At 35.6% G+C, this 27,560-nt stretch overlaps 1 protein-coding gene across 1 annotated transcript in view; it reads right to left on the bottom strand.

Annotated features, from left to right (window-relative positions):
- The window catches only part of Usp30 (ubiquitin specific protease 30), a 268,673-nt gene that overhangs the window by 20,121 nt on the left and 220,992 nt on the right, over nucleotides 1–27,560 (bottom strand). The window contains exons 9-10 of the mRNA XM_090381070.1: nucleotides 24,222–24,344; nucleotides 369–641 (exon numbers count right to left, since the gene is read on the bottom strand). Of these exons, the coding sequence (XP_090237196.1) occupies nucleotides 422–641; nucleotides 24,222–24,344 (343 nt within the window). The 3' untranslated portion in view covers nucleotides 369–421. The remainder of the gene's footprint in view (nucleotides 1–368; nucleotides 642–24,221; nucleotides 24,345–27,560) is intronic.

Below are 27,560 nucleotides of genomic sequence, written 5' to 3'. Positions count from 1 at the left end.
CCGACCCCACATTGCTATATGATTTCGAGTTGTCAGGATGTACCCTACCCCTCTTAGAAGTTCTGAAACGTTTAACTGAAACACCCTGTATACGTTAACTATTGTAAAAATATTAGAACAGGGTACAAATTAACTTCACACAAAAATTTTATATGACTTCTGATTTTTGATTTAAAAAAATGAAGAAGAAAAAAAAAACTATTTTGCTTTTTTGGGTAAATACAACATGAATGGGCTTCTCTATATAACACAAATACATCAACCTGAAACAAATCTGGATTTAAATAGAAGCATCTACTGAAATGATGGCATTGTATACAGTCAGAAAATGCACAAATAAAAGGTTGCATAACTCAAATATGACATACCTGTTTTATAAGTTATCCTAGATTCTTCTAGAGCAGTCTTTTCTGCAATTTATTTAGACTGTAACTCGTTCATAGAATAGCATGTATGCCGAGGCTTGCAAAACATCTGACAGAGGAACTTCCCTAACTGAACTATCAGAGGTGCAAAACCAACGTTGGTAGGCATTACTCTGTAATGGACCACGTCGGTAGGTGATAAAATGGCCAGAGAAGACATCTCCGAGATGAACAATCACAGCTTTCAACATATACAAATGGTCTTTATTTTGAGGCCTGCCAGGAAACGAAAAAAAGAAAGAAATGCACTATATACTAAAGAGAGCATTAAAATTATTACATATTTTAAAATTCTGCCAGAGATCATTAAATTTAAATAACAGCAGAACATCTTATTACAGGAACTCCCCAACTTACGTAATACTCGACTTACACAAAATTCAATTTTATGTAAGTTTCTGCCGGCCGGTGCAAACTGAAAAAAATATCGTAATGTGAACCCAATAACATAGGGTGTTTTTTTTTTTTTTTTTTTTTTTATTTGTTCCAAATCCTTGGAAGTTGAAAATTTTGCTATATTTATTTAGCGAAATTAAGCTATTTATCTCTCTAAAATGTCATATTTATAATGGAAATTGCGCTACACCAGTTCACATGTTCCCATTATAAGAATCAATTTTTAACACTTTTGTGATATTTTTCTAAAGCACATTTCTGGAGGTTATGACCAAAAAACAAAAACAATTTTCACTTTCCAGTTTATTGAGTTTTTCTGTTAGCGCAATCTATTATAAATGGATAGTAAATTCAATCTTATTGCATTTGCGATAAATCTGATAACTGGAATTCTGTGCATTTTTACATTACGGTATTATGGTGAAATGTGTTTCCCCCCTTCACTGAAATCTTCGATCATATAAAAAACAAATTTTCAGAAACTTCTCTTTATTCCTCTTTACATATTACAATGATGAAGGGAAAGGGACTAATGGAAAGTGCAAGTGGTGGTAGTGCCAGGAAACAACACAAAATTGATTTAGAAATGAAGATGAAAATGATTAAGGACAAAGTATTCATCTATTGCAAGGGAATTGGGTCTCGCTGCTTCAACAGTGAATACCATTTTAAAGGACAGTGTGCGTATAAAAGAACATGTCAAAGGATCAACGCACTTGAGATCAACAGTGATCACAAAAGGTGTTCAGGTGCTATACGGAAGATGGAACAGCTATTAATAATATGGATGGAAAATCAGATTCAGAAGCAAGTGTCCCCGAGTCCAATGGCCATTCAAGCAAAAGCAAGTATTTATGAAGATATTAAGAATAAGTATGGCAAACCCCAAGCCAAGTTCATGGCAAGCAACGGGTGGTTTAATAGGTTCAAGCATTACGCTGGTTTCCAAAACATTAAAGTATGTAGTGAAGTCGCCAGTGCTGTTTCTGTAGCTGCAGAGAAATTTTGTAATGTGTTGGAAAAAATATTGATAAAGGCGACTATTCAACGCAGCAAATTTTTTAACTTTGACAAGACTGCTCTGTATTGGAAGAAAATGCTGGATTGAACATACATTGCCAAAGAGGAAAAGATAATGTCAAGTTTCAAGGCTTCAAAAGATAGGGCCACGTACTTGCTTGGGGCTAATGCAGCGGGAGATTACAGATTAATACCACTGCTTGCGTACCATTCTGGAAATCCTCGTGCATTTAAGGGCATCAATAAAGCCACCCTACCTGTGCATTTCTGATCGAACCAGAGAGCATGGATAACAATATCTCTCTATGAGGATTGGTTTAAATGCTGCTTCATTCCTGAGGTTGAAAAATATTGCAAGGACAACGATGTTCCTTTCAAGATTTCACAACTATTAGATAATGCTCCTGGACATCCTGTGCATCTAGATGATTTCAATTTGAATGTGAGAGTCATATTTCTACCGCCAAACACGACTTCACTCATCCAACCTATGGATCAGAGTGTTATTTCCAATTTTAAAGCATACTATTTACGCACATTTGCTCAGGCATTGTCTGCAGTAGACAGTGAGAAAAATTTTACGTTAAGAGACTTTTGAAAATCTTAAATTTTTACCATGCCATCTTAAACATTAATAAGGCCTGGATGGAAATTACTAAAAGCTGTTTAAATGGAGCATGGAAGAAAATATGCCTACAGCACATAAAAGGCTTCTAAAGATTTGAAAAAGACAAATAATATGAAAAGGTTACAGATAAGATTGTAAAGGTTGCAGAGTTACTTCAGTTGGAGGTTGATGCCAAAGACATGGAGGAGTTAATAGAGGAAGAAGAAAAGGAATTATCTAACGAAGAACTTATTGACTTGCAGGCAGCGATAGTGAAAGCAGAAAATGCTGACGAAGCTAAAGATGAAACAAATGAGGAGCTGAGACGATTCATCACCAGAGAGATGGCAATGGCATTTTGTGAAATTACATTGGCAATGGCGAGGTTTGAGAAGACAGATGGATCCTGACAGCAAACAATTCTTAAAAGTTAACAGAGGGGTGAATGATATGCTTGCTTGCTAAAAAGAAATCTACAATGAAAAAAAAAAAAAAAAAAAAAAAAAAGCCACTGTCCAGTGATCCATTAATATGTTCTTTTGTAAGGTTGAGCGGCCAACCCCTTCTAAATCTCCACGGCACTCAACTTCCACAGCAGCAGTATACTTATCAGCTGAAGACGTCGATTCTGGCAACGATGCTCAAGAGGTAAAACTTAATGATGTTATGCCTGTCTCCTCTCTTTTTTGTAATTTTATAATTTTTAAATTTTTTAAATTGCAAGCTTTTGTAATTTTTCCTGCGCAGAAGACAAAAAATTGAATAAATACAATAAATAATTCTATTCACATGTTCGTCGAACATTTCTTTTTTGATTCAATAAATTCAGCGAGCACAGTTGCAAGTGCTGCACAAGCATGGGGAAATTCTGACTTACGTAGAGTTCCACGGAATGCAACCCTTATGTTAATTGGGGATTGTTTGTTTGTTTGTTAGGAGCATTAGCAACCAAGACCATATTGCTCCGGGGATATGCAGTGGTCATTCCCTGACCTTTCCGCATCCTCCGCATTTGGTGGTCATGGCCTCGAACTCCGGTCTAATCAAGAAGCGTGTGCTATGCACTGCTGCTCCTGCCCACCTGGCTACGGAGGTGCTGTTAATCGGGGATTGGCTGTATATGTTATTATTAGACATCAGATTATGTGAATTAAAAATTATTACATTTATTACAATTAACCAAACCACAATTTCTCTGTATTCAATATGTTAAAGTAATAAAACTGTTTATGAAAAGTTTTAACATCTTTTCTTTAAAAATTTTCCCTTTCAAACTCACACCTGGAATAATTTTTGTTACAATACACAATAATATATTTCTCAAAGTGGTTCGTTGTAAATTTCTGGCATTCATCATCCAAGATCGTTTTATGTGCAGAGAGTGACCTTTCTACTTCTACAGAAGTGACAGCTATATTTAAAAATGTGAACTTTTATGCCTCTACTTGAAATGGAAGTTCATTTCCTTTTCTATTTATAAATTTATCTATTTTCCTTAAAGTGTGAAATGCTGAATTCTTTTCTAAAACATTATGTATTTTCTTATTCTTCTCCTATGCCTCCAGGCATGGTTGAAATTTGCAATTCAACTTTTTCCATCTCTCCAATTGTGCTATTCAAAGTCCCCCATGTTTAAAGTTTGCTTACACAACTAGGTAACCAACCGAAATAGGTCTGGATGAACAAAAAATGTTTTCTAGCCCAAAGAATCAGAAAGCACTACCAATAGCCACTGAACGCACACTATCCAAGAAATCAACAAATTCTTTTATACAGAATCAAAATTTTTAGCATAAAACAATGCTGCTTGTAACCATGTTCCCCATTTGTGAGAACAGGATCAGAGGGCAGAGGAAGAGTAGGTAGCACATTTCTGCTGTATATAAGTTGCTATTCTCACAGCCGCTTTTGACAAAATCTTTTTTATTCTAGAAATAAGTTTGTTAATTTCACCAAAATCTCCTGAACTGCTTCTGCCAACCTATGTCAGCCATGGGCCAAGCAAATAAAATGGATTAGATTTGGATAGAAAACTTATCCAATAATACAGAGGCAGATTTTAACAAACACAAAGCAGTGTCACTAACAAAAATGCACTCTTTCGCTATGGGTCAATTCTAGCCATAATTGCAAAGAATCATTACAAAATTTTTCCATTGTAGAATAATTCACCTTTCCAAGGGCTTTACAAGCAAGTAAATATGGACACGTTAGTTCTGCATTGAATTTTCCACATATAAAATCTGCAATAAAGCAGCCACAAACGTTTTGTTTCGTCAACGGACATCCAAATGTAGTTTTCTCTATCTTTCGTAAATAATGTCATCATAAATAATGTAATTCTTTCACTGAGATTATAACACTGTTGTTTAGTTATGTAATGAATAAGATGAGCTTCTCTACAGCTTTCTTTTTTCATTAGAAATTCAGCTTGAAAGAAAGAGCAGCCTGGCTTACTAGTTTATTTTCTTAACTTGCTAGATTCTTTGAATGATGACAATTCGGACATGGTATTCTTTAGTTTACCAATTTTTAAGATATAAGATATTTTTTCCATAGAGAATGTTGCCAAAAATTCCCCTGCATCTTATAGGCTGAAGGTATATGCAGTGATATCTTTATTTTTAACTGTGACTAGACAGTATGGTTAAACCATCTAGCCAGCCCACCCAAAAAAGATAGCTCTTTTGCTGTGACCATATCAGATCACATGTGTAGAGGCAGCAAAAAAGGAAGATTACTGAATTAAACATGGAATTAGCTATAATACCAGGAAACTTTATAGCCAACTACAATAATTGAACATCTTGATAAACAAACCCTTTAAAGAATTTGTGTTAGAAGTGGACCAAATGGATGTGGGCATCAAAAGGATGGTTGAAGCAATAAAACATTTTCCAGTTGAGAAAATGGATGAAAAATTAGTGGGAGTTAGTGAAATGAAGAGAACTGCTACATCTTTCAAGAAATATGGAATCAGCAATGTCCTTGTCCTTGATGGCTTTAAAGATGATGCACTCTTTGAAGAAAGTGAAAGTTTAGACCAAAAATGGCCAATTTGTGGCCTGCAGCTCTTGTTAGTGGTATGTCTTCTGATGTGGAAAAAAATTATATAAAGAATTATATAACCAATTTGAAAAATCAGAAATGAAGCCAAACATAGTAGTTTAATTCCACTTTTACTGTCATAAATTATGCTCCTGGTTTCAACATGACAGAACCTATGGTTTATGTTTATCAATTTTAATGTTCTTATTCTTATTTCTTTTTTATTATTACTAGCCATATAGTGCAAGGAAGCCTGAGGCTTATGCTACACCAGCTAAAATAAATTTCTGAGTTACCCTGAGAGAGAGAGAGAGCAGAGAGAGAGAGACGAGAGAGAGAGAGAGAGAGAGAGAGAGAGAGAGAGAGAGATGAGAGAGAGAGAGAGAGAGAGAGAGAGAGAGAGAGAGAGAGAGAGAGAGAGAGAGAGAGAGAGAGAGAGAGAGAGAGAGAGAGAGAGAGAGAGAGAGAGAGAGGTAGAAGGGAATCACCAAGAAAGAGAAGGATGATATCTAGCTCAGGACCCTGGGTGTTAATTTAGCACAGGTAAGTACAAATATCAGTGAGCAACCCATGACATCCATTCTGTATGGATGAACCTATATTAATTTATTAGCTTATTCAATGATGTCTATTCATTAACTTAAGTTGATTTTATATACATAACATTGTGTTAATTTTTTACTACAACTGCCTAGCATAAAATTCCTTACTTAATTAGCAAAATCATTTCGTCACACAAGAAGCCAATCAAAACTTTTTTTGGGGAGGGAGAGTTGATTCTGGTAGTTTCTGAATCCACCACCAAGTGTCACCTCACATTTTCAGGATAATATATATAGCATGAAAGGCTGGCCACCCATTTAGACCATAACATCTGTAATGACGAATGTAACTGTAGCAACGACGTGCTCTTTTGAAGAAAGTGAAAGTTTAGATCATAACATCAATGATGAAGCATTACTGACATTATCTGTGCTTCAAAAATGGATTCACAAGTGCTCAATAAACAAATATGCAAGCATAAGCAATAAATATTTTTTTTTCACAAAATTTGCCTCTAAAACATGGGTGCATCTTATTATCAAGAAAAATACAGTAACATTCAAGTTGAATGGATAAGTAGATCATAATAACTGTACTAATTACAACACTGCATAATTCATCCAAGAGCTGAATACACTTCAGTATTGTCTGAGCTAGTTTCAAAGAACCATTCTTTTGTGATTATGCAAAATATTTTTAATTGATTAATTATGTTGAATGGTATTGTTTTTGTTATTTATTTTTTGTTCTCCCCCTTTCTTTCTTACTGTTATGATTCAGTTTATTTTATTTTGCATATTTGCATTCAGCTTAGGTTAGTCAGTTTGGTACTGGTCAACATCAAAATTTACATTTTATAACTTTATTTTTATAACTTAGAGTACTTAAGTTTGTGGCCTTTAAACTGGTCTTTCACAAGTCATAAAGGGACATCAGTGAACACTTGGCTACTTCCCAGTGGTTCACTATTGAAATATGACCTTTTGGGGATGTACAGTTACAGGAGCTAATCATTCCCTTTTCTTTTATTTGCATCATTTCTCTTATATGAGATGCCTACATTTATCTGCAGGATGGTTTTGCACAGTTACTGACGGCAGTAGCACCATTATGACAGAACTCATCACCATGGTGATTACCGACCCTTTTTAATTGACATTGTTAATTATTTTAATTTTAATTTTTTTCTAATGATACAGCAATACTTTCACAAAGTAAAAAATGTTTTATTTCGATTAGTCATCCTGTAAAATTTAATAATATTTGTATGCAAGGCACGTCCACACCTCATTATGCTATTAATGCAAAAGGAGCTTTCTGGATAAAAAGTTTCCTCAACATATCTACACATACACACACTTCTGGTCCAATAGTCAATCCTATGAAGTATCATGCATTATTATTTAATGGCTACAGAAATCCAATTTAAACAATTTTCCCATTTACATTGCTTTTTTTTTAGATCCAAATAATAAATAAACTCTTATATGAAAGAAAAGTGAAAAGAGACTAAATTCTAGGATTCATTAATCGTGCAGTTTGTTTGCACCATAGAAATCCTTCCCAGTGCAGGGACACTTGAAGGTAGATAGACTGCCCTTTACAACTCAGTGTCTAGCTATTAATTGTTGGTAGGTAGCCATTTCATTCACATGCTAACGGGATAACTTTTGAAAGCAGATGAATAATGCTGAATTTTTTAAATTCAACATTATTTGTCTGTTTTTCCTTGCTGGCACAGTAATTAGTGTCTGAAGGTGTTCAAACGTGGCATCAATAAATTTCATTAATGACAGTATTATTACATTATTATAAAAAATTTTTTTTCCTTTATAGGATGGTAGGTCGTGTCTGGTTACTATTATCATTACTGTTGGTCAAGGAGCTCTCTTACTATCCTACAGGTGTTCAGGATCACAGCTTCCTGGAGTTTCATGTAAGTGGAACTCAGAAAGCTGCAATCCTGAACACCTGTAGGATATTATTATAAACTTTTTTTCCTTTATGGGTTTTTCCCACCCAGTGATGGGTACTGGTACTAAGTGCAAGGGATGGTTGGTTGTGTCTGGTTATTATTATTGCTGTTATTATTACTGTTGGTTGAGGAACTCTCGTACTATCCTACAGGTGTTCAGGATTGTGACTTTCTGGCATTCCATGTAAGTGTTCTTTGGGAGGCCTATTGCAGCTAGATTCTTATGGAGGCTCTTTGGCACCATGCTGGTGGTTTACGCGATGATCGGGATGGTCATTACTTGTTCCACATCATATATTTTTGACTTCCTGTCATACGGCTGACTGATTAATTTCCTGATCTTTTCTCTTGTATGTTTTCTGGAAGGTGCTGGTGTTGGGCACTGCTATGTCAATCAGGTAGGTAGCCATTTCCTGCTTGTCAATGAGAGTTATGTCTGGTCTGCTGTGTGGGAACGCTGTGTCTGTTATTATAGCACAGTCCAAGTACAGTCTGTGGATAGGGATCTCTAGTACAGCCTGAGGCTCATATACATAATACAGTAAACTTTCTTTAATCAGCCAGTATTTTTGTGTTAGCTTCTGGCCAACTGGTTGTGTCTGAGTGTACTCTATCTGGGTTATCTCCCTACATCCTGCAGTGATGTGCTGGATTGTTTCTGGGCCAGGTGCCATCTGTTACTCTGGGTCCCTGGTGATGTATTTCCTGTAGTTCCTGGTGTTGATTATCTAGTCTTGGATGGAGAGCATGAATCTTTCGGTCACAGTGAAGAGTCTTCCTTTCTTGAGTCAAGTGTTGGAAGCCATCTTATCTATGTATTATTATTATTATTATTATTACTATACATAGATGATAATTACACTAGCCAATAAAAAAACAAAAAATAGTTTTTGTCATACCTCAATGAAAATATGTGATTCTGGAGGAAATAAATGTGCTGATTCTGAAAATCACCGTAAAAAGTCTATCACGTCTACACCAATAGATGTACCAAAGTTAAATATTAAAATAAAAGGATATATATGTATAATTCAAGTTTGTAATACAAGCATAAAAAACATTATACGTTTTCTATAACTCATTTAACTTCGGAAAAATTATCATAAATCATAACAAAATAGTTATATTTCAATAATATATAATCAGCATACCTGTAATTGTCCTTAAAAATGTTTGCTTCCAAGGAATTTTCTCTTGTATTCCTGCTTACTCACCCTCACAAGGAACCAGCAGTAATTCCCCATCACTACAGGATCCCAGCAACCTTGGTACCACTTTCCATCGTGGAAACATCTTGATGAAACTGCTTCCTTTGCTTATCACTCACATCACCCAAATTTTTTGAGGAAAATTCAAGGCGGGAATGAAGAAAATGAATTTTAATGACATTTGACAGCCCGTGTTTTCATTGCACTCAAGTAAATTAGACACCAAGATTTCATAGTTTTCTTTCCTATTGCCCAAAAAACTATGCACTACCCCCTTATATGATCGCCAAGCTGCCAATTCAACCTCCTTTAACTGGGTTTCAAACTCATCGTCTTTCAAGAGTTTCCTAATTTGAAAGACATCCTATGAAAATTCCTTCCTTAAGTTTGGCATATGTTAAATTAAGAAACACTTCTCAAGTATGCAAATCATTACCCTCTTTATTTAGTCTCTTCAAGAAATTTTTCATCAATCCAAGTTTGATGTGCAGGGGTTGGAAGAAGAACCTTGTTTGACTGCACTAAAGGAATATATTTTATGCTACACTGTCATGGTATGAACTTGTCCCAATGTCGCACAACATAATGTTCTATTGTTGTACGGCTGTCTCACAACCAAAAAAACATTTTGTGCATTCCCCCCCACACACACAAACCAATAGATCACTGCATATGTTCCAACCATAATCCTGGTATTTTACAGCATGTAGAACCTTAGACATACTTTCATGACTTTAAGGCAAACTGAATGAAACACAGTAACTGATGGAAATTCGTTGCCATTATGAAGCAAAACTGCTTTTAAACATAATTTTGAGGCATCTATGAATAAACAGCATTCATCTGACATATGCACGACACCTAGTTCTGTCAGCAGTCCAATAATGTCTTTGCACAAACACACTGTCCTCCGTAGTAAAATATTTCGAAAACTTTTCATGTCTTTTTCGAAACACTGAAATCTTTGTTCCTGCTGCAAGTATATTCCACTACTGTAACCCAGAACCTAACACCTTGTTCTTTTGCAAATTTAAGTCTCGAACCAAATCATTCAACTCATCTTGTTTGATTAAATGTACTTCACTACCTGAACTTACTGGCTGATAGTCGACATCTTGTAAAGTGAAGGATTCCAGGGAATTCTCGACTTGAACTTGATCACTATTATCTTCCCCACTACTGTTATCCCAAGTTTTCGGGGGTACTGGCAAATTGTCACTGTGTGTGGAATGGGCTGAATTGCAGAAGGTATATTTGGATATATTATAGAGTGTTTGCTTTTTTAGACATACTAGATATATTTGTTATACAGAAGTAACAATCATTAACGTGGTTAGATGGTTCTCGCCAAACCATAGGAACTGCAAAAGGTAACGCTTTGATTTTTCCATGTAACCACTTCCTAAGATTTGTCGTACAGGTAATACAACACTTGTGAGGCACCCAAGGTTTGTTTTGATCACCAATTTTACATCCAAAATAAAAAGAATACGAAAGATTTGTAATGTCATAGATACTTTTACTTTGAGTCTTTGGGGTAAACCGTCCACAAACATAACAAAAGTTGTCTGGATGATGGATACACTTCCTATGGGTCTGGTTATTCATTGTAACACTAAACAAATTTCTGAAAATGTAAATTCAGTTTTGAATGCTACAATATAAAAACAACAAATTCAATTTTTATCACTACATAGTACACAGACGTGGAAACTTAGAGAACATGTCACGATCAGTTAATACTTAGAAAACCTTGGCACAGCCTAAAAAAATCTTCACCAAAAACGCTGAGTGTACTCTCTTCAAATTGTAAATTGCTGCATTGGAATTTGAACCTAAGAACCATAGACAGAAGTCTGATTATGTTTATCACAAGAAAACTGAGGCCAGAATTGAATGCTAAAATTAAGAGAACTAGCTTATATCTCTTAAAATAAATCCGTTAAATCTCTTAATAAATCTCTTAAAATAAATATGTCATACATTACTAGCTAGATTATGCGAAATTGGCATATTTTAGTAAAATGTAACTCTCTCTATATTTAATAACTGTGACATGATGTGAAACTATCATGAAACTATTTTCGAAATCTATACATAAAAATTGGTTAAAAACACCATTTAAGTTGTTGGAGCTCAAAATCATGTTGGCTAGTATTATTATATTAATACACTTATCACATTTATACTAAATATGTTTAGTTTTATTTAATAAAATCTTTTTAAAAATTCATTCGTTTCAAGTAAAAACGGTTGAAGTTGCCAAAAACAAATGCAGTACATCAAATGTGCAGGTTTCAACTTAACTATTTTAACATTATAATTAAACCACTGCAAAAAACCAAACCTATTGACAAAAAAATAGTCAATAGACTATTTTTTTTGGAAGTGCAATAATGGGAGTTTACTACACACATATATATATATATATATATATATATATATATATATATATATATATATATTTGGGAAAAACCACACCCCACACACGTGGTTTTTTTTCCCATTGTAGTCAATATATGTAGGACTTTTTTTAAAAATATATAAAACATTAGTTCAAAATTTTACCATTGGATATGTAGAAAGTGATTAATCTAGAAAAAAACAAGGTAAATTTTTCACCAATCTTTATTGATGATCTAATCTCCATGTGCCCCCACTTACTTTCTAATAAGAAATTAAGATGGAACAATGTGTTCTGCAGAGCTTCCTTTGAAATTTTTAATGGAATGCTTGCACCCACCCAGCAGATCGTGCCCTACAAATCTCAAGGGTACAATCTGTCTCACCGTATCTCAACTTTGTTGTCCTCTGTTGTTCTTGTCTCATCACTTCTTTGTTGTCCTCTGTTGTTCTTGTCATATCATTTCTTTGTTTTTCTCTGTCTTGTCTTTCTTGTCTCATCAATTCTTTCGATCACTCCTTGTGACACTGAGAGATGACCACGTTCTATGCTTAGGAGTCAGGTAGCCTTCTTTGAAGTGCCGAACAATATTTCGTATGGTTGCTCTTAAACAAGGAGGCCTTGATAGAAGTGCTTTATCTTTAGACAACATTTTAAAATGAACCTGACTGGACTTGGTTACTTGAGGCTATAACTTTGTTTTTTTTGTTGTTGTTTTTTTATCTTAATGATAAAGAATAAGAACACATTGAGCAAACAATTGGATTTTCCAATCCCAGAGTTTTTTTTTTTTTAAACAAATATAAAGTTAATTTGCTTATTAGAGAGAATAGATTTTGAACTAATTTTTCTATTGTTAAAAACTCCTACATTACTACTTACATAGTATGAATCAGAGTTGTAATACTCAATACATTCTACATTGATAATAATATTTGTAAAATAATAAGAGGAGTAGTTCTCTTATTATTTTAGTCCTCAATGTAGTTCTAATTCATTTTTTAAACTCTTATTGACTATTTCATTCACTTCCTGTCTCTCCAGTAGTAAACAATCGATACACACAATTATGGGAGATTTTTTGAAGGGCTTGGTGCAAAATTACATTAAATCTACACTTAGGTACTCGGCCCAAAGTTACCATATTTCTTTTCTAAAATATTGTCTTCAAAACAACATCGTTTCGAAGTTTGCCAGGGTTAATTTAAATCAAAAAATTTCAGGCATAAAACAACTAACACTGGCGACATCGTGTAATATTGTTAAGCTTGCCTTAAAATCTCGATAGTCGAATAAACAAAAATACCTTTCCAAGGTTAGGAAGCTTCACGATAAATTAAAAAATTATCTACATCCGAACAACTGGTCTGTATTGAAGACCTCCATAGATTTCCGATGGGAAGCACAGGCCTCAGAAATAAAAAACAGACACGTTAATAAGTTGCAAACATTATCGGATAGGTCAAGACACGTTCATGCGAATTCTAACACATTGTCGGGGCTTGCGACCAAGTTCATACGAGTTGGGTGACAACTCCCCGACAGACACACAACGTACTACCACAGAATATGTCAGCTAGTTCGCGAGCAACCCCTCACCCAGTATTCAATGAACCGACATATCAACAGGTTACAAATCTTTCCTTGTGTACTCTATCGCAGGACCAGATTTCACTTTTATCCAAAGGACTAAATTATAATTTACCACCTCGAAAACTACCCAAAAACAATGCGTAATTGATATTGAATTAGGACTTCATAATGTTCCACAAAAAAATGTATTTATTCAACAAGTTAACCAAGTAGTGAATAACATAAAAGAAACGCGACTTCCTAAATTGAATACACATGACAGTTCAGCTTTACGAGAACTTCGGGAAAATAAGGACATTATTATACAGAGGGCAGATAAAGGAGATAGTGGTAATACTAGATAAACTTGATTATATTAATAAGTTAGATTCAGTTGTTTCAGATACCTCCACTTATCTTGAAGTAGACTCGGCACTGTTTACAAATTTGGTCAATCAATACAATAAATTGTTAACCACGTATTGAAAAAACTACTACATTACTACGGCCCAGTTAAAGGAATTGAAGGCCAGAACATACAATATTCCTGCACTTTTCGGTCAAGTAAAATTACACAAGACTGGATTTCCTATTCGACCTATTGTTTCCTACAGGAACTTGGCATTTTCATCCTTAGCCACACATGTAAATAACATTATAAAACCCTTTAGACAGGGAATACAATTTGGGATTAAGAACTACGATACATTATTTAATAATCTTAAAGACTATAGACTCGGCGACAATGACAATTTATTCTCACTAGATGTTACCTCGTTATATACGAATGTAAACGTTGAATACACATTAGATATTATTTGGGATATGTTAAATAAAAACTCGACACTGATTAATTATACGAAGCTACCTATTAAGGAAATTTTTCACTTAATTAAACTGTTAGTTGAGGCCAACTACATCACCTTTCGAGACAAGGTGTACAAATAAATTTTTGGATTACCAATGGGTTTGAGCCTGAGCGGCTTAATGTCAGAGATCGATCTCTCAACGATTGAGCATATACATTTGACACCTTTTCGACCCTGTATCACATACTATGGGAGGTATTTAGACAATGTTCTAGTTATTACTGATAGTAGTACTATCCAAGACATTTTACATTCGTTTAATAATATTCATTCTAGACTCAAATTTACATTGGAAAGGGAGGATACGGATACAAAGTCGTTAAACTTTCTAAATTTCACACTTACCAGGAACTCGAATAAAATACAATTTAGCATCTATCGAAAACCTACAAACACCGGTATGCTTCTACATTATAATAGCTATCACCCGTTCACCTACAAAAGATCGACTATCTTTAATCAATTTCTAAATGCCTATAAACATCCAATGACGGAATCTGCTTTGGACTCAGAAATACAAATATTAACTAGCAGGTTCTTAAACAGGGGTTATTCCATCGCCACAATAAACCGAATTAGGGTACAAGCTAAGGATAGGATACAAAATACTACGCCAACCAATAATAGTAACATCAAAAAATACTTTATTTCTGTCCCATATGTTGAACAGTGGCACAAACAGCTTAATAGATTCTTTAAAGATACCGAATTTAAAACTGTAGCCAGGCCAATACGGATGTTACACACTATACTGAACAATCGCTTGGTTCTTTCCGCGTTCGCAACACAAATTAATGATCTGGTATACAACATTTCTTGCGCCGATTGCGACTCGTCTTACCAAGGTTCGATGCGATTTTCTCTAAATATTCGTGTAAATCAACATGAAGGGGCAGTTCGCGCTTCTCGTTCAGCAGCGTCAGAATTAGCCTTTCATGCCATTAACGAAAAACATACTTTTTTATTTAATGAGGCCAAAATACTTAATGTTCAAAGTAATTATACGCGACTATTACCGTATTTCCCCATGTATAAGACGCACCTTAATTTTGGGGCCCGAAATTTGAAAAAAAATGTATTACATAAAGTTATTGAACTCAAGTTTTATTCATCATAAAATTCATACAACTCCTCATCACTGTCAAAACTCCCATCCATTAGCTTGTCCTCATCTGTGTCTGATAACAAATCACTGTCTTCATATATTGCCTCGTCCTCAGTTCTATCTATGGCATTTGAAATGCCACACTTCTTAAATGACTTGACAATGATCACAATCTTGATGTTATCCCAGGATCTTTTCACCCAGGTACAAACTTCTCCTATAGTTGGTTTCTTCACTCTTCCTGCTGGTGTAAAATTGTCCCCAGAAGACTTCATCCATTGGTTCCATTCGTCTCGCATGACAGCTTTGAAGGGTTTGTTAATGCTGACATCAAGTGGTTGGAGCTGGGATGTTAAGCCTCCAGGTATGATGGCAAGTTTTGTTTTTTGCTCTGCAGCAATCTTCTTTAATCTTTAATTTCAGAAACCGTAGAAATTAAATTACACGAGAATTCTGTTAATGTTCGGCGGCCATATTTGATCTCCGATGCGTGGACCTTGACGCGCATGCGCGAAGACAAATAATCACTATTTAAGTTTCAGGTTTAACCCGATTCGGTAATTTTCATTCCTGTGATCACGACATACGGTCGAAAAGCGTTGTCAGCTTCAGGAAGGTAAATCGTTTGAATATTCTCGTTAGATTCTTTTAATTGCGTTAATTTGATTTTTAATTGTTTTAAATTGTGTTAAATTGTTTTTTTAATTATTTATATTTTACTCTAATGTACTGGTAAGTTGTCGATTTATTCGTTTTTTCCGTTTTAATTTCTGGAGGGTATCATACGGAAGTGTTCTACGTACTATATTGAGGTAAACTCCTCTTATTATTTTACAAATATTACTGCTTACAGTGCAAAAAGTTATTCTTCCTATTATTTACAAGTTGTTAAAAGTCGGAAAAGACTTTATAACTGCCCTACATACATTTATTACCAAACATCAAAAAAATATAGAAACGGCAATAGTCTGGTGCAGAACTGACTACAGGTTTTACAGAGTTAAAATCTTCACAAATGACAGGAATGGTACAGAAATTTTTCAAATGGAATTAGGTAATGAACATCAGTGATTCTTAAAACTAGATCAAATTGCAAAACAGCATTCCATTCCATACACAAGTATCACCAGGTCCATTTCAAAAGCCCAACAGGAGGAAGAGGAAGAAATTTAATGAAACCTAGGCCATTGAATGTAATCCAAAGAGCAACATCAATAGGATTTGGTGGGAAGGAGGGTTTGAGCCTATGCTACCCCATTGCATTAGACCTACACCTGAACCATACCAACAGTAGCTGGAATGAACACCCGAACTGTACCCAATTTTAAAACCATTTTAAAAAATAAACAGGTATTTGTTTTAAATTCATTACATGTCAGTAATAATGCAATAAAATCAATTAACAATATTTTTTTTTTGCATACAACACAATAAAACCAATTAAATAAAAAACAAATAAAATGATTTTTTATAGCTTTCAGCTTCTGTTCCAAATGTAATTATGTCTAATTACATAAGAGAGGGTGCTGACTCTCTTTAGAAAATACAGCTGCGAGTTACAGGCTCTGAAAAAAACGATAAGTGTTTGCTTTTTATTTACATAATTGTTATTTTATATTGTACTTAATACGTAGTCTTATAGTTCTAATTACGCTGGTTATTTTTATTTTAATTTATATAAACAGTTTTTGTAGTTATACGTAATACTTTATAAAACCGTTAGTCCGTTCGAATCTTGCAGGCATTGTTTTTTGTTTATAGTGATAGGGAATTCAAATTTTTAATTGAGGTAGCTAGGTAGCTCTAACGTATAATTATAGAAACAGTAATACGCTTCACTGTTTCTATTAGATAGCGTAGTATTGACATTTAATTTAATTTAATTTATTGATCTTATTAATTTAAAATATCATGCCCCAAACTAGAGCAGCAAAGCAACTGGCACAAAGTGGCAGGAGTGCTGTGACTCGTGGGAGAACTGAGGGGGGTGATTCTCCAACGCATCACAGCCTAAAAAAATGTGCAACTTGTGAAATGTTTGCCGAACTATCTGGAACGGAACATGATATTGCCATGGGGGATGTCTTTGTGTGTGCACGATGTAAGGAGTGTAAGGAAATCAGGCGACAACTCAGCATTGTTATGGGCCTATATGAGAGTTTGAAGGACAGGGTGGATGCCCTCGAAAGATCTAAATTGAGGGGCCCATCAGGCTCTCAGCTGCCCACATCAATGCCACAGCTTGCACTTGGTCATCACGCAACACAGCGGCAACCCCCAAGGCAGATTGCGCTGGTCCCAAAGGAACTAGTAGTTGTTGGTGACTCTATTGTCAGGGAAACGGGGAACATCCTTTGTAAAAAGGATAGGTGGAACAGGACCAGGGTATGTCTGCCAGGGGCAAAGGTTGATGACGTTGTAGAGCAGATATCAACTTTTAGGGGCACAAAAGGTGATATAGTTGTACACGTTGGCACTAATGATATTAAGAGTAGGAAACCGGCAGAATTACTTAAGAAGTACAGGTCACTGATGAAAAAAAGCCGTGAATTAGGGTTGAATTTGAAAGTGTCTGCAATTCTGCCCAGACACGATAGGAGGGAGTATATGATGAGAGCCTTGTTGATCAATTCGGCCCTGGAAAGATTGTGCAAGGCTCAAGGGATAGAATTTTTTTCAGCCTGGACTGTACTTGTTAACAGGAGAGACTGCTTCTATAGGGATGGGATACACTTAAATAGAAAGGGTGCAAGAATATTTGCTGATGCTATCGAGGCAGTGTTAGGTGGGTCGGAAAACTGATAGCTTGGGGGGATACAAGGACTAATAGTTTAACAGTAGCCGTAGGCTGAGGTGAAGGTGATTCTTGCACAACTTCTATTAGAATAAGTAGCGACCTGGAGCGAGGGGTGTTGGGGATTTCAGGGACGGATGGCAGTCATCGTGAAACAGGTGGGTATATGGGATGTGTTAGAGTAATTAAGAATAGGTGCATGTATACTTGCATGTATACCAATGCTAGAAGTATATTAAATAAATTTGATGAATTTGAAGTGTTGGTCAAGACATCAAAGGTGGATATTGTTGGGATAGCAGAGACGTGATGTCACACAGATATAAGGAATGCCGAACTGGAATTTGGGGAGTACAATGTGTACAGAAAGGATAGACAGGATAGGAAGGGAGGAGGTGTTATGCTGTTAATAAAGAAAAACATAAAATCAAAAGAGGTGCATCCAGTTGATATAGATGAACAGTGCATTGTTGAGTCAGTTTGGTGTGACATAAGCACTGCGAAAGCAAAAATAAGAGTAGGAGTGTGTTATAGGCCTAATGACTCGAATGAGTACAATGAACAATTGTACAGAGAAATAGAGTGGACTAGTAAATCGGAATGTCTTATAATGGGGGATTTTAACTTCCCAGATATTGACTGGAACTTGTGGGTTGGGCACTTACACACTAGTCAGACTTTTGTGGATTTATTGGATGATTATTTTCTGCAGCAGCATGTTCGAGAGGCAACCAGAGAAAGTAATACTCTTTATCTGGTTATCAGCAGTGATCATTCATGTATTAGGAATTTGCAGATAAAAGAACCACTAGGTGGCAGTGATCACAGTGTACTGACGTGGGATTTACTTAAAGATTTAACTACTATCAGGGGTAAAGGAAAGGGTTTTTGCTTCTGTAAAGGCGAGTACAGTGGTCTCCGACAGTTTTAAATTCTGTACAGTGGGATCAACTGACGATGTTACCAACAGTAAATTCTAAGTGGGAAGCATTCAAGGAATTAATCGTGGAAGCTACTAAAAGGTTCTTACCTATTAAGAATTATTGTTCAAGGTTTAGGCCTAAATGGTTGTCAAACGAACTAATGAGACTCGTAACAGAGAAGAAAAATGCATGGGATGCATATAAATTATCAAGCGACTCAGAAGCCTATGGCAGATATAAGTTAATCTGTAATCAGGTCACAAAGGAGGTTGAGCAGGCGAAGGCAGATTACGAGAAATCCTTGGCAAAAGATGCTAAGAAAAACAGCAAGGATTTCTTTACTTATATAAACTCTAAAAGGAAGGGGATGAATCTGATTGGTCCACTTGACATCGATGGTTCGACTGTTGATGATCCTGCTCAGATAGCAAACAAACTGAATGAGTATTTTGCATCTACATTCACACGTGAGGAATTATTAAGGTTTGAAAATGGCAGAAGGTTATCAAATTGTAGCAAGATACTTAATGATTTTGTAATAACCGAGAGCAAAGTGGAAGAGAAATTGTTGAAGTTAAACGTAAGAAAAGCACCTGGGGTGGATGGGATCTATCCAGTTATATTAAAGGAGGCGGCAAAGCAACTCAGCAAACCCTTAGCCATAATTATGAGAGCATCCTTGGACTCAGGGAAGGTTCCCACGGACTGGAGATGTGCAAATGTATCCCCAATTCACAAAGGGGGATCGAAGGGTGACACGAGTAATTACAGACCAGTTAGTTTAACTTCTGTTCCGGGTAAAATAATGGAGTCACTGGTTAAAGATGCATTGCAGGATCATCTAGACAAGACTGCAGCAATAATTCAGACAGAGCATGGGTTTGTTAAGGGAAAGTCTTGTCTGACAAATTTGATAGGATATTATGATGTGGTTACAAAGGAACTGGATGCAAAAAATAATTTTGATATCATATATTTGGATTTCAGGAAAGCTTTTGACACTGTTGCGCATGGAAGACTATTGTACAAATTGGAGCAGAATGGTATTAAGGGTAAGTTGCTACAATGGATAAAAGGATGGTTAAGTGCTAGAAGACAGAGGGTGGTAATCAATGGGTGCTGCTCTTCTTGGACTAATGTTATTAGTGGAGTCCCACAGGGTTCGGTGTTAGGTCCACTGTTTTTTGTATATTTATCAATGATATTGATGAAGGTCTATCAGGCTTAATGTTGAAGTTTGCAGATGATACAAAGGTTGGCAGGCTTGTTAATGACAGTAATGGCAGTGTGCTACTGCAACAGGATCTAGATAATTTGGGCAGATGGGCTAAGAAGTGGCAACTGAAGTTTAACCTTGACAAATGCAAAATACTGCATATGGGTAGCAGTAACCCCACAGAAACGTACCAACTGTGTGGTATTACACTTAAGGTGGTAGAAAATGAAAAAGACCTGGGAGTAATTGTGCAGGCAGATATGAAGTTTTCTGAGCAATGCAGACAGGCTGCCAGGGCAGGTCATGGGGTTTTGTCAATGATATATAGGAATTTTGCTAGCAGGGAAAAGGAGGTGATTATCCCTCTGTATAAGGCAATGGTCAGGCCACGCCTTGAGTACTGCGTACAGGTCTGGAGGCCTCATTTTAGGAAGGATGTAGATTTACCTGAGCGTGTACATAGAAGGGCAACAAGATTGGTAAGGGGAATGAAGGGATCCTCTTACCAAGAGAGGCTTAAGTTCTGCAAATTGCAGTGGCTGGAGACTAGGCACCTGCGCGGTGATCTGATTGAGGTATATAAGGCCTTGAATGGGTTGAGCGCGCTGAATTCTGATGGGATCCTTCCACTTGTTCAGATTACGAATCTAAGGGGGCATAAATTCAAATTAAGAAAAGACAGATGTAGAATAGATGTGCGGAAATTTTCCTTTAGCCAGCGGGTGGTTAATTGCTGGAACAAACTTCCATCTGTCGTTGTGGAAGTTGATAGGTTGAATAAATTTAAGGAGGAACTGGACAGGCATTTGGAGGGAATGGTGTGATTTTTTTTTTGGCTGATGCTGCATAAGCTCATACATTTGCTTTCTTGCATCACATGCCACTACTACTACTACTACTAATTCATAACAATTTTACACTTTTTTTGGTAAGTTATTGTGCAGAAAGAGGATATCATCAACACTTTCTGGGTTCGGCTGTGTATTTCTTTCTAGGATTAGAAATCTTGCTGCAAATAAAATTTTTTTCGTTATCTACACTGCTGGCAGGGATAGCAAAAGTAAAATGAGCCACAGCATCAAGATTTGAAAAAAAAAAAAAAAATAAATAAATAAATAATAATAATAATTTTTTAAACAACAGTTGAACAACTGAAAATCTCAGTTTTATTCTGATATTATTGTGAATTTCATCAGGTGGAGGTTTAACATCTTCATCACTTGGCTCTTCCTTCTTTTTCTTTCTGTTGAACCTCTTAATTGCAGCTTCTTGTTTAGTATTAAGTTGTTTTTCATTTTGTTCATTTAGTGACTTGTAAAGTTGTCTGACTGGTGTTTACTGCTTTGAATCGATTAAGCAAGCTCAATGCTTATAGTATGTTGCTGTAGAAAACAATCCTCCAATAAATCCACAAAAGCCTTGATAACGTGCGAGTGACCATTTACAAGTTCCAGCCAACATGTGGAAAGTTAAAATCCCCCATTATATGACATTCTGATTTACTAGCCCATTCTATTTCTCTGCACAACTATTCATTGTACTCATCAGAGTCATTAGGCCTGTAACATACTCCTAATCTCACTTTCCCAGTGTTTATGTCACACCAAACAGACTCAACATTGCACTGTCCACCCGTGTAAACTGAATGCACTTCCTTAGATTTTATGTTTCTTAACTGAACAGCATAACCCCCTCTGCCCTTCCTACCCTGTCTGTCCTTTCTATACACACTGTACTCCCCAAATCCCAATTCTGCACTGCTTATATCCACCATATTCCAACAATATCTGCCTTTGATGTCTTGATCAGCACTTCAAATTCATCAATTTTATTTACTATACTTCTAGCATTAGTGTACATGCAAGTATACATGCACTTGTTCTTACTCTTAGTTACCCTAACACAAACCATGTATTTACTTATTCCACGATGACTCCCAGCAGCTCTTGAAGTCCCCAGCAACTTGCTCTCCAGGCTGCTGCTCATTACAATAGAAGCAGTGCAAGAATCACTTTTGCCTCTGCCTGCGGCTACTGTTAATCTTTTAGTCTGTGAATCCCCCCCCCCATCTAGTAGTTTTCAGATCCCACCTAACACTGCCTCGATAGCATCAGCAAATATTCTTGCACCCTTTCTATTTAAGTGTATTCCATCCCTGTGGAAGCAGTCTCTCTTGTTAGTAAGCAAAACCACGCTGAAAAAAATTCTACCTCATGAGCCTTGCACAATCTCTCCAGAGCTGAACTGATTGAAAAGGCTCTCATCATATACACCCTCCTATCGACACTTTCAAATTTAATCCTGACTGGAGACTTTTTTCCAGCATTGACTTTCTTGTTAAGTAAATCTGCAGATCTCTTACTCTTAAGGTCATTAGTGCCAATGTGTACAACAATATCACCTTTTGTGCTTTTACATTACGATATTTTCACAATACCTCCATTTATTCCTATGGGATGCAAAATATGTTTCCATATTTTTTTTTGGTTTGCACCGGCTGGCAAAAACTTATGTAAAGTCAAATTTACATAAGTCAGGGAGTGTTTGTACATAGCACTGGGGATATATTAATGCAGTAAAAATTTGGTTTGTGCATTCAGGTGAGTATTCGTGAAAAGCTACACATAAGTACATTAACCAGGTCTCTTGGAGATCAAAGCAGTATATTATGTTATAACGCAGCAGTATCAAAGCAGTATATTATGTTTTGTTGCAAAGCAGTATCCTGTTTTTGTAAATATAAAATCGAGATGCTTGTAAAAAAATTTCAAAGTTCTAGATTTCAGCCATTTTTCCTTTAATTACATCATTTCAGTAGACCAAATTTTATTCACCATAAAAAATACATATGTACATGCTTTAATTAGTAGTCCTAGTTCAGCATAATACATATTCCACTATTTTAAAATTTCACAAGGCACTTTATGATATTCAAGAAAATTCACCCACCCATCTCACAGAAATCAATGTGATTTTGGAATTCCACAATATTTAAATACACTGAACTGTTTGTATAAAACAGAAGGGTAAAGAATAAACATCATTAAACACTACAGAAAGTACATCACATGGCAACACAACTACGTAGCCAAACAACAAACAACTAAATTACTTATTAAGATAGCATATAGTTTTAACCATATGAGAAACAATAGCACTGAAGAGTAATAATGCAAACTCGAGTCCAAAACACTCAATGCAAATTAATTCTGCTTTCCTGTATTTATGACAGGCGGGGTAATTAAGTGTGAAGTGGAATAAGACTGAAAAGCAGGGCTTTTGGAATTGAAGCAGGCTGCAGGATGAATGATCACTATGCACAATACAATTGTGTAAAAACATATGTAATACATATGTTTTTAGTGAAGTGATTTTTTCCCCTTTATATCAGTGCAGGGATAACAGTAAAAAAGATGAAAAGGATATACTACCTGGTGCAAAAAGAAGAAGGCTTAAAGAAACAAAGTGATGCAATTTCTTATTTTCAAATAGCAAGAGAAAGAAGTGAAGATTATTTGGAAATTATAAAAATGCCTATTTTTTTCACTTCAGATGCCTAGTTTCCAGATGCTGCATTTATAGATCTTTATCCTCCCTAAAACGAAGCTTTCAATACTGTATACAGTATTCAATATGCAGCCATTGCCTAATACAATAGGATAATCAACTCTTTGTCCCTGTTGGCAAATTCCTGTATAAGTCACTAGTAGAACCCCATGAAGGTTCTCTCTTTCACTTTTGCAGCACTGATCTTTAGAAATTTCTCACTTAAGTAATGAAATTGCCTCAAATTCATCTTACCTATTGTTCTGTGTGGATAGGGCCTCAAGGAATTTGGCAGGTTTCAGTTTTTCATTATTCCCTTCCCCCTTTTCAATTTGTTAATAATATTGATGAAGGCACAACATGTTTGAATAGTTCTAATATTTTCATAGTCTTTGTGCTTTTTTTTTTTTTTTTTTGCTACTTTTTAGCATTGAAGTTTAAAAGAGCTTGGATGAAATGTTTGCCAAGGAAGTAATGTCAACTGAACTACCTTACCATTTTTTCAACTGTGATTTTGACATTAAACCACATAAAATCTAATTAAAATTTCATTTTATAAACAGTACTTACCTTCTTTCTGGTGCAATTACAAAACAGATATTTTCGCCATCTGACATTGATCTCCTTTTCAAGGCATTTAAAATGGTAGGTTGAGTTGTTCCAACCCCTATGCTGGATCTACGCATTCCCTGGCTATAAAATAAAGCAAATAAGTTTTATTTTTCTTCCACCAACTCTTATCTCTCTTTAATTTTTTTTTTATTTCCACAAAAATCTCAGATTTTTTTTTTTCTATTAAAAAATTTCTGTTTTTTCTATTAAAGGACATACATATTTGCAATCAAAGGTGGCAAATTAGTGTATAAGCAACAAGTTTACTTGCTTATACACTAATGCTAAGAGTATAGTATATAAATATTTTGAAGTATTGGTTAAGTAATCAAATGCTAGCATGTTTCTGTTATAGTTATAACAGAAACATGGTGTCATTCTAGCAGTGGGGGTACAGAATTTGAATGTAGTAATTATGTGTACAGAAAGGGCAGATATGACAGGAAGAGGAGGAGCAATGATGCATTTAATTAAGAATGCACACAGACCCTAAAATGGTATAACCAGTAGATTTAGGTTGCCAATGTAATATTGAGTCAGCCTGGTATGCAGATGCCAAATCGGAAGTGTTCAGGTTTTTTTTTATTTTTTAAATATGAAAACCCCAGACACAAAAGATATTAGACCCTACCACACTTCGTAACTTCATGGGTTGAACACCGAAAAGACGGACGATACTTGTTACCTAAATTAACTTTCTGTAGATTGAAATTTTCAGGAAATACCTGCGAAGAAAGGCTGCTCCAGAAAGCAGAAGTTGAAAAGTTAAATGAGGAAGAAGAAAAAGTTGGTTCTGAGCATTTGAAGTTAGACAGTAAATGGATGCTGACAGATTGTGACACACATTTGGACTGGTTGGGAAGAGAATGGGGGAATCAGAGAAACCAATTCAGAAGAACTGAGCTCACGGAAGTATCTACAGAGAAGGTATGCAGCAGAAACAGAATCTATGAGACAAAGAATGAAGACACTTTGTAAGAGTTGGTCATTAATTAACCTGACTGCACTCTTTTAAATGGAGGATAAAAGCCATTAGTGTTTTGGGAGCACTGTCCCAAATACAGGAACATGTAAGGACAGATTTGCATAGAGTGAGTAGTTGTTTTAAAAAAAAATAATGCTGAGAACAAAAATAAAACAGTTTTTTAGATGCTGAGAAAGCAATATTTGTGATGTGCTTATGTCAACTGATATTAGAAGTCAGGGTAATCCCTAATAGAGATAAGTAATTTTTGTCTAGAAATCTGAGTGTCATTGATGATAAGCAGAGAAGCAGCAGACTCTTTCTTACTTAAGGACTGACAATTTTAAAAGGACTGAAATTAACTAAGTTATCTTTTGTGGGGATCAGCATTTACAGAATTGGTGGAAGGTATTCAAGAAGTTGAAGCTATTTGTGCAGGACAAGGTTTCTCAAACTGGAAGGTGGGAGGCAAAGTGCTATCATCAGCAAAACTATGGGTATGATTTCCAATCAGTGAAAGAAAGTCATTAATACACAAGAAGAGAAAAAAAAAAGTAGAAAAAAAGAACCAAACCTTTGGAAAAGTGTTAGTGGGAAAGTTAGAAGATAGAGAGCCATCTATCACTACCTACAGAGAACAGCCAAAGAGAGAGAAAACTGGATACCCGATCCAAAAAACAGTTGGCAATCAATAAGATGGGAGCTTGCTTAGAAGACTTATGTTAAACAAGATCAAAAGCCTTAGAAATATCAAGAGCAAATGCTTGAGATTCACTAAATATTTCCATTGAATTTTCCCATAGATGAACCACATAAGCCAATATATCAGCAGAGGATTGGCACTGAATGAAATCCATATTGGAGATGTTAGAGGTTAATGGATTAGAGATTAATGAGATTAGAGGTTAATGGATTAGAGATTAATGAGATTAGAGGTTAATGGAATTCTACATTACTTGGAAAGAGAAGAGGTAAGTGCAGTGCGATGACAACTGGATGAGAAGGACCTGTGATCCTTTTTAGGAACTGGCTGGATATGAAAAAATTTCCAAGAAGGAAAAACTCCAGTGGAATGAGAAAGTGTAATAAGCCGAGACAGAACAGGAACAAGTTCAGGAGCACAGATTTTGAAAACAAGTGGAGATGTGCCATTAGGACCTGGAGCTTTTTCAGCAAAAAGGCTGTTTGAAATTATTCTGACATCCTTTTGATGGAAGATTAGAGGGAGCATTGAGCGGAGTGTACTAGGAATGGCAGGAGGTGGTTTAATAAGATCGTCAATACAAGTGTTAGAAGAAAAGTAGGCTAGTAAGTTGGCTTTATCTTTTGCTGAGGAAGCAACAGTATCATCAGATTTTAACAGAGGCGGGTATATAGATGATAAAAGTTATGGCCAATTACTTTGAAAAGAAACCAAGAATGCTTGACTACCATTTGGACAAGAAGAAAGTTTTTTTCTCTTAGTGTGTTCAAAAATCTAGTTTGGATTGATTAATAACCGCCTTACAACATTTGCAAACTTTAGTGCAAGTGGAAAATGAATCTAGAGATTTAGTTGCAATCAATTACAATATGCAATATTCTTAAATTGAACAGGCTTAGCACATTTATTGGAAAACCAAGTTTTAGATAAAGGATGAGATTTTAAGTTGATGTGTGGAATAAAGGATTTCATTCCTACAAGAATAATTTCACTGACACAATCTGAGCAAGCACTAATATCAGATGCTGTAAAAAAGTAATCCAACCCAGGAAAGGAAGAATAGAAATGCTGCAGTTCATCTTATTTTGCATTCTTGTTATGGCAAACAACACAAGACTGAGAATGGTCATGAAAGAAAGGTTCCACCGGAGAAGAGACTATTAGCAAATTGTGATCTGAGGTGTCTGGAGGGCTACTCACCTTGATTGTGTACTTTTGAAGGTTTTTTTGTGAGAAAAAGATCGAAGTGTAGGGCATGTGTTTAAGTAAAACGGACATTACTTAAACATGTGTTTAAGTAATGTCCGTTTTATTCTAGTAGGTAAGTGAACAATCTGAGCAAGGTTATTAGTAATTGCAAAGCCTCAGCATCTTAACCAGCTGGTCCACGTGACTAGTAAACTAAAGCCAGTTTTCTAGTTATGAACATTAACATTGGCAAAAAAAAATTACCACACCATTAGGAAAGTTGGACTGGAGAAAGTCAAGTTTCAAAGAAAGGTTTGTTTGTTTGTTTGTTTTAGAGTTTTATGGTGCATTAGCATCTAAGGCTATAATGCACCGTTCAAAGAAAGGAAATCAGAGGAAAGGAATCCAGTATTCTAAGGGATTAGTGGCAATGGGAGAACAA

The sequence above is a fragment of the Mastigoproctus giganteus genome, chromosome 9, assembly GCF_048544385.1.
Source record: "Mastigoproctus giganteus isolate SK-2022 chromosome 9, ASM4854438v1, whole genome shotgun sequence".
NCBI classification, from domain to species: Eukaryota; Metazoa; Arthropoda; class Arachnida; order Uropygi; family Thelyphonidae; genus Mastigoproctus; species Mastigoproctus giganteus.
This window is presented reverse-complemented; position numbering and strand designations above follow the sequence as displayed.